The sequence below is a fragment of the Neofelis nebulosa genome, chromosome 2 (assembly GCF_028018385.1).
Source record: "Neofelis nebulosa isolate mNeoNeb1 chromosome 2, mNeoNeb1.pri, whole genome shotgun sequence".
NCBI classification, from domain to species: domain Eukaryota; kingdom Metazoa; phylum Chordata; class Mammalia; order Carnivora; family Felidae; genus Neofelis; species Neofelis nebulosa.
Window position 1 is genome coordinate 123856698 of NC_080783.1, and position 17105 is coordinate 123873802.

The 17105-nt window shown below is 32.6% G+C and overlaps 1 protein-coding gene across 5 annotated transcripts in view; it reads right to left on the reverse strand.

Annotated features, from left to right (window-relative positions):
- Nucleotides 1-17105, reverse strand: part of SYCP1 (synaptonemal complex protein 1) — a 129232-nt gene that overhangs the window by 58536 nt on the left and 53591 nt on the right. For 4 of the 5 annotated variants that reach the window (XM_058716117.1, XM_058716118.1, XM_058716119.1 and 1 more), the window contains 8 exons: nt 12243-12347; nt 11325-11428; nt 9937-10054; nt 9072-9142; nt 5981-6062; nt 2729-2791; nt 228-290; nt 3-65 (listed from right to left, as the gene is read on the reverse strand). In XM_058716117.1, the coding sequence (XP_058572100.1) occupies nt 3-65; nt 228-290; nt 2729-2791; nt 5981-6062; nt 9072-9142; nt 9937-10054; nt 11325-11428; nt 12243-12347 (669 nt within the window). The remainder of the gene's footprint in view (nt 1-2; nt 66-227; nt 291-2728; nt 2792-5980; nt 6063-9071; nt 9143-9936; nt 10055-11324; nt 11429-12242; nt 12348-17105) is intronic. The other variant, XM_058716116.1, reaches the window with a different exon arrangement.

Genomic DNA, 17105 nt, shown 5'->3' on the forward strand with positions numbered 1-17105 from the left:
ACCTTTATCTCATAAATATTCAGTTGCTTGCTTTCTGCTGTACCCTTTTTTTTTAAGGCCTTATTCTGTAAAAAATTAAAAATACAGAATTACATTTAGTGATTCAATTTTGCACTGCCACTGACTTAGACTGAAATTACTAAAGGAAAGAAAAGCATTATTCTCTAAAAGTATAGTGAAAAAAATAGTTTTCCTTTAATAGTTTGATTTTGAGAATCAGCACGTACCTCTTGCTGGAGTTCTTCAATACACTTGCTTTTATTTTCAACTTGTTTCCTTAAATTGTTACACTACAAATTATGAGAAATTATATTTTATTCAATATTCCAGTCAAAATAAGTAATTTTAAACAAAAATATTGCATAAGGTAACAAAGAGGTCATTTCAAAAATCATGTGGTTAAGTAATTCCATTAATGTCAAAAATTATGTGATCAAGTATAAATTGTAATGAAGAAAATGTGCCTCTTGGTAAATTCTATACAGAAGGCTGAATTATATTAATTGGATTTTCAAAAGCTACAGCCAGAGATAAGATTAACTGTAATTTGTTCCCCATTATTACTCATTATTCCCCATTTAATTATTCCCCACTCATTATTCCCCATTTCTCATTTCTGAGTCTCTTTTACTTGTTATATTTGGGGAAGGGAAATAAGGTGATACTCTATGTTCTAGCTACATTCTAATTCCTCTTATCTAAACCACTTTTTTTAAATCTCACTTTAAGAGACTATTTCACCTGAGTACACAGGCATGATTGGATCAAGAGGCATTAGGCTAAGAAATATTTGGAGCACCATAAAAGCACAGATTTCTAAACAGTCCTAAGACATTACAACTTTGTAAATTGTCCTAATTTCCATCAAAATAGAAACTCCAAAGGGGGGGGGGGGAAACTAACCTGTCTTAGCACAAACTATTCTGTTAAATATTTTTACTGCAAAACCCATGTGCAGTCATAGTTAAGTATTATTCTAAAGCTGAGTAATACACGGCACTGTTGTTTAAAGTGACTTATTTATCTCATTTTTAATATCCCCCACCCCCAAACCATCTACTTCACAGAAGAAAAGTTAAAGAAAAGTGATTTTCACAGCAATTTTACTGGTATAAACATATTAGCAGGTACAACTATTTGTGTATATAATTTTTCCTTACTTCCAATTTTGACAGAAAAGGCAGCTAGATACTCTGAACAACCTTCCTGATAATTTAAAAGTAAATGGCTACAAAACAGATAATCTGCTTACTTGAAATTACAATTTAAAGTGATAATAGTAGGTTTGGGGGTAGCACCAAAACCAGCTAAGGATGTATGTTGAAACTACCTAGGGTAAGGGAAATAGATAAAACTTAGAGCTCACTAAAGGTAAAGAATTCAATAACGCAACCCCGCATAAAGCCATAAACTCAAAAGACTACCTACCCTATGAAAATGTAAACAAGAAATAAATCTGCCACACAGAAGGGTACTGTAAGAAAACTTGTCTGTCTTGATGCTAACACTTAAGTTAAAGGTATCAAAATCTTCCCTGAAATTTGTAGACATGAGGTAGCCTTATATGAGTTTATAGGCTTAATTCATGCTATCTCTATTATTTGGAAAAACTTAAAAATGGAGAATTTAATTTAAAATGGTTCCTGGTGAACAGTGCTCCCAAGAAAATCTTTTGGGGAAGATCCCAACTTCAATACAAACCACAAAGAAATCCCATTGATGAAATTCCAAAGAATCATTAAAAAACACAAAAGAATCAGCAGAAACAAAAAGCAGAATCAGACCTGAAAAGACTTCAAATACTGGTATTCCTAAAAAAAACCTTCTTTATTATTGGCATTACTACCATCCGAAAATTATATAGCTTACTAAAATGATAGTGGCATCAAAACTATCAACTTTGAAGTCATTTTGACTGCCCCATCTCATTCTCCCTTCTTTCTGAATAAGCTAATGAAAATTAAAATAACAAGTTTTCATTCCTTTTAAGTTTAAATAATCTCCAAATTTAGGGCTAATGAAGATAAATATATTTGGTAGGATGTCCAAAAATTCTTGAAAAGGATTTAAACTATCACAGTTTTTGAAATCACAGTTCAATTTTAAATAAAATAATTCATGTGCATAGAAACAAAGAATTTTATTCACCAGAATTCTAGGTAGAAGAAAACAGTGTTGCTTATTAGAGGTCAGAACTTCAGAGAGTGAACTATACTTTTCCAGAGGACTACTCAACTATAAAGAAGGTCAAGTTTAGGACAAGTGTGTGGTGAGGGACAGAGAAAGGAAGAGTGAATTGGGATGGACAGCCAGGCAGTAAAAACACTTCATAACTTCACATAAAAAGACGAGACAATTTTCTGTAGCTCCCTAGATTATAAGAATGAGAGCAAAGTCTAACAATAATGTTTAAAAGCATCTTGCTGCTCTAAAGATATCTGCAACAAATACAGCTGCTGAGAGTGTGAAATCTGGGGAAAGGGAAGAGATAACTAAAGAGAAGTTTAATGAAACTTTGCTCTTTGAAGCACTGTACGAAACTCCTGAACTAATGGCCTCTTCAAAGAAACCTGCAGTAAAAATCCAAAATTATTCCTTAAAGCCTTCAATGGAGAATTGAGATCTCTTTCTACAAGACAGTGTAAAGACTCCTCCTAAAGAATCTAGTCATACATATATTGTTACAAAGTCTCTTTTCTCAAAAACATTTTTTGCAATTTGATAATACCTTGTTCTCTAATATCTTCATTTGTTTATCTTTTTTTAAAACTTCACATTCAATGCTGCGAGCCTAAAAAACATTATATGACATCAGATTAAAAACGCTAACAGAATTTTCTTCTATGAGAATCTTATAGAAATGGAATTATTCGATCTCACGGTCCGTGAGTTCGAGCCCCGCGTCAGGCTCTGGGCTGATGGCTCAGAGCCTGGAGCCTGTTTCCGATTCTGTGTCTCCCTCTCTCTCTGTCCCTCCCCCATTCATGCTCTGTCTCTCTCTGTCCCAAAAATAAATAAACGTTGAAAAAAAAAATTTAAAATAAGAAATGGAATTATAAAACTTAGTCTTATATTTCTACAAAAATATCCATTCTCCCAATTTATTTCAGTATTCTTTTTTTTTTAAAAAAAGAAACTGTCTTTAATGTTCATCATTCTTATCTTGGCCCAATAATCACTTTATATTTTATTAACTTCCCAGTTTACCCTGAAATTAAAAAAAAATGTTTACTTATTTCTTTTGAGGGAGAGTGCATGTGTGTGCGTATGCACACATACAAGTGGGAAAGTGGCAGACAGAGAGGGAAAAACAATCCCAAGCAGGCTCTGAGCCATCAGCACCAACACAAGCCTCAATCTCACAAACAATGAATGAGATCATGACCCGAGCAGAAATCCAGAGTCAGACACTTAACCAACTGAGCCACCCAGGCACCCGCTACCCTGGATTTTTAACAGTTGTCTTGCATACAAATGTTTATAATTTTTTAAATATGTCTTTCACAAACATTTGTTAGATCTGAACCTTGTAACAACCCAATGATAAAGACAGGTCAGGTATTATTATCTCCATTTTAGAGATGAGAAAATAGGCTCAGATAAAGCATGCATGAAACAATATAAATGTCTAAACTAAGGTAGCAGACTGGGGGGAAAAGTGTAATGAATATCAATGCCAGGCAAATATCTGAGAACTACTTACAAATTGGATTCTTTCTGAGAAGCTGTTTCAATAGGTAAATAGAAATCCAACCATGGAAAAAGCTTAAATATGCTAACAACTTGTTTTGCATTTTGGGTTTTTTCCCTTAACTCATCACTAATTATCTTGTACATTGATAACATAAATTTAAATTCTTGGTAGAGAATTTTTATTTTAAACACTAAATTCATGTTTTACCACATCACAAACAAAAGAACTGGGGTCTTGGGCAGCCTCCGATGCAAATTTTAAAGCAGTAAATTACATAGCAAGTCTTTAGGATAAGATTAAATTGTTTTTTTCTGGTTGAACGTAGTAAATATGAAACTGAAAGTAAAAAATATGTTTTTGGAAGAAAAAAATATGGGAGAGTCTAAAGAATGGTAGAAGTCTAGCACTACCACTACTACTTCTTATTCATGCTATTCAGAGTCTCAATTTCTTTTTTTTTTTTTTTAAGTTTATTTATTTATTGGGGGGAGGAGGCAGGGAGAGATGAACAGACAAAGAGGCAGACAATCCCAAGCAGGCTCTGTGCTGCCAGCCAGAGCCTGATGCAGGGCTCAGTCTCACAAACTGTGAGATCATGACCTGAGCCGAAGTCAAGAATCAGATGCATAACCAGACTGAGCCACCCAGATGCTTCCAGAGGCTTGATTTCTTAATTCATAAAAAGAGGACAGAAGTAAGTTCCAGTTAACTAAGATAACATATATAGAGAACTAGAATGTTCCTGGTACACTGTAAGCCCTTCAAAATATTAGCTCATCTCATCCTTAGTTGAGATGGTCTGACAACTTTCTAAAAGTAAACATGACATTCCTCAGGTCAAAACTCTTCAATAACCTCAAATTCCTAAATATAGTTTATGAGACTTTAAATAATCTGCCCTCATCTCTCCCAACTTTCATTTTCCCTATCCTCATCTCTCCACTCTCATCTTTCCCTACTCTCTACACTATTACCACAATCTTAAACTCCACCTTTCAACCAAGATGAACTTTTCATAATTGTTTAAATACAAAAGACTCTCTCATGGTCTGTATACAGTGTGTGTATACTTGTAAATTAGAACACTCTTTTCCCTGATATATTTATGTCCACCTCTCTGCCTTCCACTAATTCCTATTAATCTAAGGTTTCAAATTGAATGTCACTTCTTCCAGGAAACTTATCCTGATTAGATGCCCCGTACAGGCTCCAACAGCATCTATATAGAGGACCTATGTTTTGGTCTGGCCACCATTCTTTCCCGAGAAAACTCTGTTAGTGTAAATTCCATGATAATCCTGCTAAATCCATGTTGTTTGATCGAAGCTAATCTGTCTCCAGGAGTAGGTGGGTAAGTACCTCAGGCTTTGCCAAATTACTCTACCCCTTACCCACAATAATCAATTCAGGAAGAAGTAAGTAAACTAAACTAGGCCAAAGTCCTTTCCAAGATTTTTTTTCCAGAGCTTTCAGGACACTTTTTTAAAGCCTTCCAACTGACTCCAGCACCTTTCATATCTCCTCATTCCATTCTTAAAAATTAAAAATATCACTTCCCTAATAACAAATCTTAATTGGGGGCACCTGGGTGACTCAGTCAGCTAAGCATCTGACTTCCGCTCAGGTCATGATCTAGTGATTCGTGAGTTCGAGCCCCACCTTGGGCTCTGTGCTGACAGCTCAGAGCCTGGAGCCTGCTTCAGATTCTGTGCCCCCCCCCCCCCGTCCCCTCCCCCCATGCTCTCGCTTGCTCTCTCTCAAAAATATATAAGCATTAAAAAAAAAAAAAAACAACTTTAATTGGATCACACATTATCCACCAGAACAAATGAAGTCCAAGCTTGACACCCAGAACAGTGCCTAGAACATGGTGGAATCACATACTTTGTACTATTCCACTTTTGTGATATTCTTCCTGGAAAACCTTCTTCCTATCTCTATATATTGACATCATACCCACCAAAGCACAACACACACTTACCAATTTTATAAGTATGTCATTTACTGACAAATTTTTTCTTGAGCCTCTTTAGCCTAAAAATGTATATCAACATTAAATGTTGAGGATTTATGAAAGAAATTTAGAATTATACCACTATTTCTTTTATTTATAAATCCTGTAAGCAAAATAACTCAGCTTTGCCTGTATTTTTAAGGTCAGCAGTCTACAATAGTCCCTATATCACTATTTATACACTAGAATATTTCACTTTATTTTTTTTTACACACATGGTGATTTTATGATTTGAAATTCTATTCTACAATTTATTATTAAATATAACATACATTTTCTTCGCTCTTGTCCAATTTACATTTAACTTCATCTCCTTTCTGCTTTAGTTCTTCTCGCACAGATTCCAGTTCATTCCTTAAAGGAAATGGAAGAGTGATATAGTAATAAACTTTATATTTTTTGTTCTACTCATTTTCTGGGATTTCTAAAATGCTTGACTATATTTTTTTGTTGGTTTAGATTTTCATTTTGTTTGGTAATTATTCATGCATTAATGTCAACATATATACCTCCTCTCCTACATTTAAATGAATTTATACATTTAACTTGAAACTATCTAGATCCTTTTTCCACTAAAAAAAACCTCTAGAAAGAAGTACTTCTGATTTAAATCAAGATTTCACTTTACTCTTCCTTAGTCTTAAATTAGTCATCATAGTCAAGACATAGTTATTATTTTATACAAATAAATTAGGGACATAAATACAAGTGATTTTTAATGAACTACTACATGACTGAGATATTTGCATAGACAAATATCCTTACATAGAGAGAGAGTATCTCTGGAAACACACATAAGAAACAGTGATACCTCTGGGGAGGGAAAATAGATAGCAGAAAGACAAAGGAAAGACAGTTTTCTTTCCTTATGTGCCCCCCTTTGTCACTTTGAATTTTGTACCATATGCATGTATTATCCTTTCAAAATTTTGTAAATTAAAAATTTGTTGCACATGAAAGCAATGGTCTTTTGTCTTGAATCCTTGAAGCTATTTATTTTTTTCTTTTTTTTAAATTTTATGTTTTTTTAAAAAATTTATTTTTTAACGTTTATTTATTTTTGAGACAGAGCATGAATGGGGGAGGGTCAGAGAGAGGGAGACACAGAATCCAAAACAGGCTCCGAGCTGTCAGCACAGAGCCCGACGTGGGGCTCAAACTCACAGACTGCGAGATTGTGACCTGAGCCAAAGTCAGCCGCTCAACCGACTGAGCCACCCAGGCGCCCCTTAAATTTTATTTTAGAGAGAGCACATGAGCAGGAGAGAGGGACAGAGGGAGAGGGACAGGGAGAGGGAGAGAGAGAACCCCAAGCAGGCTCCATGCTCAGTGTGGAGCCTGATGCGGGGTTTGATCCCACGACCTTGGGATCATGACCTGAGCTGAAATCAAGAGTCTGATGCTCAACCGACTGGCCATCCGGGCACCCCTTCTTGAAGCTATTTCTATTTATAGAAATATATAAATATTATTCAATCATATGAAATAATTGGCCTTGTAAAAACTGAATTCAGGCTATTTACTCTTTAACTGAGTATAAAATTTTTAATTGGCATATTCTTACTTCTATATATGAGTGTATATATATATAGTATATAGAGTTGTGATATATGTAATATATATTGTATATATAATTACATAATATATATACAATATATATAATTATATAATATATACAGTTATTATATATAACTCTTCAGAGTGTATATATACATATATATTCAGAGTTATTTATGTCCATAGAGTAGGTAGATGTACAAGAAGATATTTTCTAAGTAATTTTAATTCTCCTAAATAAAAGGTAGCCTTTCCCTAAAATAGGTCTTCATTTTTTATCTCCAAAATGTACAGTGCTTTAATCACAGAGATTCAATCTAGAAATAACAGCTACTTTCTCTGATGGAGAAAACTGAGCAACAACAAAAGCAATCATTAGAAGTGTAATAAAAGATGACTTTCCAAACCTAGAAAATGGCGACGGTCTTGTGGCCAGACACTATATGTAGTACTTTATTCACATTACCTCATATAATCCTCAATCCTATATATTAACCAAAATGAGAAGCCAAAGCTTAATACTTCAAAATATAAGTACAGACAAGGACCCCCAAGTATTTAGAAACCATCTAAATTAACTAATGGATTAAAAGGAAACTTAAAATACAGGAACAGGTTGTTTAGAAAATAAACATTAAAAACACTATATATCAAAACCTAAGTCATAGATCCATAGCTGTGTTAAGAAGTAAACTGCTATCTTCAAATGTTTTTATGATTTGAAAAAGAGAAAGAAAACTAACTATCAATATATCAATTTGAAAAAGAACTAAAGAAAAGATTAATATGTGATTTTAAGCAGGCAAAACATTTCTAAGTAGAAAAGCAATGGAAAAATTACCAAAAAAAGACAACTAGATTTAATTCAAATTTAAAAAATTTACGCACAACAAAAAATTACCCAAAATGCAAGGAAAACAACAAGTTGGGGGAAATATGTACTGTAATATATTGTAAATATATGTAAATATATTATTTAAAGCTTAAGTAAATCAGTAAGTAAACAAGACCTCAAAAGTACTAACAGGCAACAGATATAAGCAATTTTAGAAATAAGAAATTCTAGCAAGCAAACAAAAAATTCCAAACCTTACCCCCCAAAAAAGAAAATTACAAGTCCTAATAGCAATGAGTTGTTTTTATCTATTATATTATCAAATAAATTAATAATAATACCCAAAACAAATTAAAAGATATTTGGAGCCAGCATTTTCATACAATAGTGATTGTACTGCATGGTTTACAACTAGTATAACCTATTAGAAACCATTTGACTATCAACAGTTATTGAAATAATTATTCCTATGACTCAGTAAATTCTCCTTGAAATGTATCCTATCAAATTCAAAATAAGGGAAAAAATCTGTATGCTCCAAGATGTTTACTACAATACTATTTATGATAGTGGAAAACTGGAAAATGTCATCTCTAAAACCAACAAGGATTAAAATAAATTGTTATATCCACTTGACTGGTTTATAGGCATTAAAAATAGACGATTGTGAAAACACCTAGAAACATGGACAACGTTTTAAAATAACATTAATTTTTTTAAATTTCGCTTCTAAATTTTCTTGCATATAATTACTTTCTTCATGATGCTTTAAAATTCCTGTCTAACCTATTTCAACAATAGAACAAAAGACATTGTTATGATTTTATTTTTAAGCAGAACTCCAAAGCAATCATTCTAATTTTTTACTTTATACCATATCCAACATTAAGTGTAATTTAAATTAACCATAACAAATAGAAACATACTAAAATCTTTTGCCAGACAAAAAAAAGCCAACTCATTAGTCTTGCCTTAATTGTGTTTCAGTTTTTTCCATATTTTCTATTTGTTTCAACATCCGTTCTTCTTTCTTTTTGCTATTCTAAAGAAATAATAAATGTTTATGTTAATCATTCTGTTTCAACAAAAATAAAATTGAAACTAATATTTAAAACCTTTATCTGTCACCATAAAATTCAATTAGTTATATATAAAACAAGACAGTGAGCTATTTAACTTGCATAGTTACATACTATTTTTCCAGCCTTATTTTAATTATTCCCCTAGTAATTTATATACAACAGCTAAAAAGCAAGTCTTACTTATTGTCTCCCAGTGATACTTTAAGGCCTTCTATCCTTGTTCATATTGTTGTGATTTCAAGGAATGCTTTTCCATTCACTATTACCTACTGAACTTATAATCAGTCATCTTTTAAGACCAAAATCAATGCTATATTCTCTCTGAAGCCTTCTCTTCCTCCAAGGAAGAAGATAACACTTTGTCCCCAAAACAACACATATAACATAGTATTTTAAGTTATTTGAGCATTTAGTTCTTCTCTTGAGTCATAAGATCTTAATGAGGAAAGAAGGTATTTTATTCATCGTTGTATCCTCCACACTGTCATATGATTTACCCGATAAATACTTGAATAAATATTCATAAAAATCCTAACGCTTAAAATTACATTAACTTTATCAATGGGTAGTTCTATAGTCTGTTGCCCATTATCACCATCTAAATCAATATGCATATTTTTCTTCTGAAACAGAGGATCAGTTCTAAGATAATCAGATTTGTAAAGGGTAAAGAATCTTGGAAAGTCATCTATTCAAGCCCCCTATATTTACAGGTTAGAAAACTAAGTCACTGGTACTTTCTTTTACAACTCACATCAGTATCTTCTTGCTGTTTCTTGAGTTCTAGGGCCATTTCACTTGTTTCTTGTGCTAATTTTTTGTTCTCCAGTGAAAGTCTGTTGCAGCTTGCATTTAGTTCAGTAGTCTTAAGCCTGTTTTTTAAAAACATATCAGACCTAAATATTTACCTATTAAATTATATGATGTAGAATTTAATTCAAGATAATCTTAGGGGAAAGGGAGAAAGGGCTGGGAATATAAATAAGATTGGCCATTAATTAATAATTTCTGAAGTGCAATGATAGCTATGTGCTGCTTCATTACATTATTCCCTCTACACGTTTGAAATTTTCAACACTAAGTTAAGATGCCACACATTTCCTTGCATATTCCCTACACCTCATCTCCCCATACTTTTCCACAAATTTTGAAGGGTGTCTTACTTTCTCATATAATTTTCTCTAGTAGACAGTCTCAAAACTATTCCAAACTTCTGGTGATTTGATTATAGTAGTACATGAGGCATTAGCTATTTTTAACAAAATATTTTCATTAAAATAAGTAAAACAAGATTTAATTTTTGTGTACAACACTTAAACTGCTCTTACAAGATCTCAAATACTCTACACTGGAAGAGAGATTACTACTGCTATTAGTGCAGTCAGGATCAATTTTAAATCAAAGAAGGGGGAACTGTGCGGTTCTATGGAATGATTTCAGTAGCAAGCACCTATTATCTTCTCCTACTTAACCAATACTGGAAATTCATCTAAGAGTAGATTAAAAAATGAAAGGTTGAAAAAGCAAACATAGCTTTGAAAGGTTGAAATAGGAAACACTAAACTAATGTATAAATAACCAGTCCATTTACTAAAAGGAATTTTGGTTAACAAGTTTTACCCAGAATTCAATGACCTGTATGTATTTTGTCACTTCACCAAAACAAATCTATGAAATAATTTAACAAGCAACCAAAATAAATGGGTAGAATTGCAAATAATTATTTTTATGAGGAACTAAGTATCGCCAAGAAAAGTAATATATTGATATTCTAAAGAAGTTCTCAACTTTGTGATATACTCTTTTTATGTCAATTATATATATATATGTGTATGTATATATGTATATGTATATATGTATATGTATTTGTATATATATATTAACAATGGTGTGTGTATATATATGTGTGTATATATGTATATGTGTATATGTATATGTATATACATACACATATACATATATACACACACCATTGTTAATTTCATCAGCAGTAAAATTAATAAATTATTTTGATCTCTAATTAGGAATAAAATACAACTTTAACCCCATTCAAATAAATATTGAATATAATTTACTAATTTATTAACTACCAGAAAGCTTAAAAATGAAATATATAAGCTATTTATAAGATAGAAAACTTACTTCTCATTTTCAAGTTCAGTTTTCAGCTCTTTAACCTGTTTGGAATAATGTTGCTCACTTGTCACAATGGCAGTTAACTGTACTTCCAAATCATGCACTTTTCTCTGGAAAATAAATGTGTATAATCACAGCAAACATTTTTACAATATTCTTATTTTAAAAGTATGGTCAGTCTGTAATCAACTCATATATTAGGCAAAAATTTGGTAAGAAAATGTCACATTTTAAAATTTAATAGACTTAATGCCAAAAGCATTATAATTTTAGAATAATGAATAATGACAAATGTAATACAAGTAAATTCCATCTTGATATTCTAAAGCTCAACCAGTAAAATTATATTTACAAATTATAAAATATTTTCATCAGTTTTACTCAACCAGGTAATTAATCTCCATTAAAATGTTATATTATCAAGAAAAAATATAATAATTAATGAAGTCAGGCAGTATCTTAAAAACTAAGCTGTTCTTACTATTTTAAACTATTGTATAGTTACAACGTAATACTGTTATGGATTGAAAAAATACCTTTATAAAATAAAAAACATATTCCAAAATTATAACGTAAGCACTATAAAAATTATTGTAAACTAAGAACTTAACAAAAGTTAAATTTTAAATGTTTAAATTAAGAATACTGAAGACATCAAAAATGTGATTGTTATAAACCATAGCATGATGCATACTCCTGATATCTTAAATGCTGACCTCTCTCTCCCACATTAGAATATGAAGATTTTCTAGATGTGTATCACATAAATCATTAGTACATTAAATGTAGCAGGAACACTTCCTTTGAAAGGAATTTTGTGAAGAAATCTTTCACAAAGCTAATAGCTATACCATAATCTATTCTGTAAATCTGTACTCTACTAACAAAATGTTGCAGGACAAAATGTATCTTTTCTAAACAAACCTCTCTGGTGTGGAGAAGACCAGTCAGTTCTTGTTGTGTTCCTTTTAATTCTTCAGCAATCTTCTCAAATTGTTTCTTTTCATCTAAAAGCTTTTGGTTTTCTACCTATTTAAGAACACCATAAATCATGACAACCAAAGCACACACGTATGCAAAATGATCAAACTACCTAACTAGAGTGAAGAGACTTACGAGTTTCTTTTTGGCTAAAATTTTTTAAAAAGAGAAAACAAGTAATTAATAAGTTAATTCCAAAACTAAATATGATAACAAAGGATTGAATAAACAGAGCCCTAAAATTTTTTATTTAAAAAAAATCAGACAGGTCATTGAATTCAAACCTTATCTTATGCATAATTCACTCTAAGTTATTAGCATTTATTAGTCACTCACTATCCTACCAATCCTGTTTGTCTTTATATTGCACTAAAACGTGCTTCCCTATAACTTCCATGCAATTGTCATTGTTCTGCCTTTCTTAGTCGCATAGAAGTCTAATTCCTTTTTTACATGATAGCTGACAAATATTTGAAGAGAATTATCAACACTCCCTAACTTTTCTTTTTCTCTTAACCATTCTAAAATCTCTAATTCTTATTATCATTCTTCCTATGAAATGGTTTTAAATTACTTCATTCCCCAAGGATTCCTTTGTCAATATACAATTTTAAATAAGGTATCAAGAATTAAATTCAATGTTGAAATATGGCCCTTTGTAGCAACGTGGATGGAACTGGAGAGTGTTATGCTAAGTGAAGTAAGCCATACAGAGAAAGACAGATACCATATGTTTTTACTTTCATGTGGATCCTGAGAAACTTAACAGAAACCCATGGGGGAAAGGAAGAAAAAAAAAAAAAAGACGCTACAGTGGGAGACAGCCAAAGCATAAGAGAATCTTAAAAACTGAGAATAAACTGAGGGTTGATGAGGGGTGGGAGGGAGAGGAGGGTGGGTGATGGGTATTGAAGAGGGCATCTTTTGGGATGAGCACTGGGTGTTGTATGGAAACCAATTTGACAATAAATTTCATATATTGAAAAAAAAAGAATTAAATTCAATGTTCTAGACAATCAAGGATCAACAAACTACAGCCCACAGGCCAAATCCAGTCCCTACTTGTTTTTAATAAAGCTTTACTGTAATACAGCCAACATATTTATGTATTGTATATTCCCATTTTGCCTTGTAACAATGAAGCTGTATAGATGCAAGAGAGACCAACCACATGGCCCACAAAGCCTAAAAATTTGCTACTGGCCCTTTAAAGAAAAATTCTGTCAATCTTTGCTTTAGATGGGTCCTATACAATAGAACTTTCTGCAATAATAGGAACATGCGGTAGCTACTGATCACTTCAAATGTGGCTACTGGAGCTGAGGAACTGACTTTTTTTTAAATTTGGTCTATTTTAATTAATGTAAATTTAAGTGCCACATTTGGCCTCTAGTTACCATACTGGATGGCATAGCTCTAGAAAGTGAGCAAAACTAAGTATAAAACAACCATTAACTCTTTACTTACAGGTGCTTAATTACTATCAACTCCTCCTGTTATCCAACATAGATTTAAGTCAATTTTCATGTTGTTTACTTAAGCATGAGATCACAACGGTTTATTAAAGGCTTGACAATAAAGGTCCTATATTAATAATAAAAACTACTAAATTGTGTTTATAGAGTCTCAATTTTATAGGCAATGTGGAGCTATTTAAAATTTTGATACAGCTATAACATGATCGCATCTGTGATTTAGAAAGCTAACTCTAGCAATAGTGCATAGGAAGACCCAATTATATACAGACTACATATATACATATACACAAGTGTTTACAAATAAAAGACTAATCCAGTTTGAAAGATGTACCTTGCAAACCATAAACATTCTTCAAGACAAAAAGATACTGTCAGAGATAAAGAGAGATATTAATAATGATCAAAGATCAATTTGTCGGGAAGACAGAATAGTTCTATATGAATGTGAGACTTATAACAGAAATTTAAAGTACGTGAAGCAAACATTGACATAATTATAGAGAAATAGACAATTACTAAATCAAAATAGGAGATGTTAACACCTCTCAGTAATAATATAACAGGACAAAAAAAAAATCGACAACACGGAAGATTTTCACAACACCATCAATCAAATGAATCTAACATTTAAAGAACACATATAGAACCTAACAACAGCAGAATACACATTCTTTTCAAGTACACATGGAACATTTACTAAGATAGATTATAACCTTTATAAATTTAAATAATAAAGTATATTCTTGAACCATAATGGAATTAAACTAGAAATAAGTAAAAGAGGAAAATCTCCAAATACATGGAAATTAAATAACAGACTTCTAAATAACCCCAGGGTCAAAGAGGAAATCGAGAAATTAGAAAATATTTTAACCTAAATAAAAATGAAAATATAAGGTATCAAAATTTGTGGGATGCAGTTAAGGAAGTGATTAAATTTATAGCATTAAATGTTTAAATGGAAAAGAAAAGTCTCAAAACAATCTAGGTTTTCATCTTAAGAACCTAGAAAAAGAACAAAATAAACCCAAGCAAGTAGAAGAAAGGAAATAGTAAAGATAAGAGCCAAAACTGATGAAACTGAAAATGGAAAAACAGTAGAGAAAAATCAACAAAACACAAAGCTGGTTATTTTGAAAAGGTCAGTAAAATCAATAAACTTCTATCAAGACTGACAAGACAGAAGACACCAATCACCAATATTAGTAATCAAAGAGTATAGACTATAGACTCCATAGATATTAAAAAAATAACAGAATGCTACAAACAACTCTATGCACAGAAAGTTGACAACTTCAATGAAATGGACTAATTCCTTAAAAACCACAAACTACCAAATCACCTAAGATAAAACAGGTCACCTTAACAGTTCTGTAATAATGAAAAACATTAGATTCATACTTTAAAATCTTGCCAAAAAAGAATCTCTAAGTCCAGATGATTTCACCAGAGAATTCTACCAAATGTTTAAGGAAGAAATAACACTAGTTGTATACAATCTCTTCCAGAAAACAGAAATGAAAGAAATGCTTCCCAACTCATTTTATGAGGCCAGTATTAGCCTGATTCCAAAACCAGATAAAGACCATTGAAGAAAACTATAGACTTCCCAAGAACACAAAACCAAAAATCCTCAACAAAATATTCATAAATTCAACAATTTAGAAAAAGAATAATATACCACACCAACTGGGATTTATCCCAGAAATGCAAGCCTGGTTCAATATTTGAAAATCAATGTATGACATTGATTAGAATATTAATATTCTAAATAAGAAAAACAACATGATCATATCAGTAAACACAGAAAAAGCACTTGACAAAATTCAACACAGATTCATAAGAAAAAAAGCTTAAACTAGGAACAGAAGGGCACTTCCACCAAAAAAAAAAAAAAAAAAACAACTAGAATTAAACATCATATTTAATGGTGAAACACTGAATATTTTCCCTTAAGATCACATCAAAGATGTACATGGTCACCACTCCTTTTCAACATCATACTGGAAGTCTGAGCCAGTGCAGTTAGACAAGAAAAAAAGAACTACAACTGTCCTTATTTGCAGACAAAATAACTGTCTACATAGAAAATTATAAGGAATGTGCAAAAAACTCCAAGAACTAGTAAGTCATTTTGAAAAGGGGTACCTGGGTGGCTCAGTGGATTAAAACATCTGACTCTGGGTTTCCGCTCAGGTCATGACCTCACCAGCCATGAGATCGAGCCCCACATCGGGCTCAGCACTGACAGCATCTCTCCCTATCTGCTCCCTCCCTCTCTCTCAAAATAAACAAACATTAAAAAAATAAAAAATAAATGATTTTGGCAAGACTGTAGGATACGAGGCCAATGCATAAAGCAATTGTATCCCCACCTGCTAGTAATGTACAACTGGAAAAATACAGGTTTTTTGGGAAAAGTACTTTTATTTTTTTTTTTTTAATTTTTTTTTTCCAACGTTTTTTATTTATTTTTGGGACAGAGAGAGACAGACAGAGCATGAACGGGGGAGGTGCAGAGAGAGGGAGACACAGAATCGGAAACAGGCTCCAGGCTCCGAGCCATCAGCCCAGAGCCCGACGCGGGGCTCGAACTCACGGAGTGAGAGATCGTGACCTGGCTGAAGTCGGACGCTTAACCGACTGCGCCACCCAGGCGCCCCAGAAAAGTACTTTTATTTATTTTTTTTTTATTATTTTTTTTTAATATATGAAATTTACTGTCAAATTGGTTTCCATACAACACCCAGTGCTCATCCCAAAAGGTGCCCTCCTCAATACCCATCACCCACCCTGCCCTCCCTCCCACCCCCCATCAACCCTCAGTTTGTTCTCAGTTTTTAACAGTCTCTTATGCTTTGGCTCTCTCCCACTCTAACCTCTTTTTTTTTTTTTTTTTCCCTTCCCCTCCCCCATGGGTTTCTGTTACGTTTCTCAGGATCCACATAAGAGTGAAACCATATGGTATCTGTCTTTCTCTGTATGGCTTATTTCACTTAGCATCACACTCTCCAGTTCCATCCACGTTGCTACAAAAGGCCATATTTCATTCTTTCTCATTGCCACGTAGTATTCCATTGTGTATATAAACCACAATTTCTTTATCCATTCATCAGTTGATGGACATTTAGGCTCTTTCCATAATTTGGCGATTGTTGAGAGTGCTGCTATAAACATTGGGGTACAAGTGCCCCTATGCATCAGTACTCCTGTATCCCTTGGATAAATTCCTAGCAGTGCTATTGCTGGGTCATAGGGTAGGTCTATTTTTAATTTTTTGAGGAACCTCCACACTGCTTTCCAGAGCGGCTGCACCAATTTGCATTCC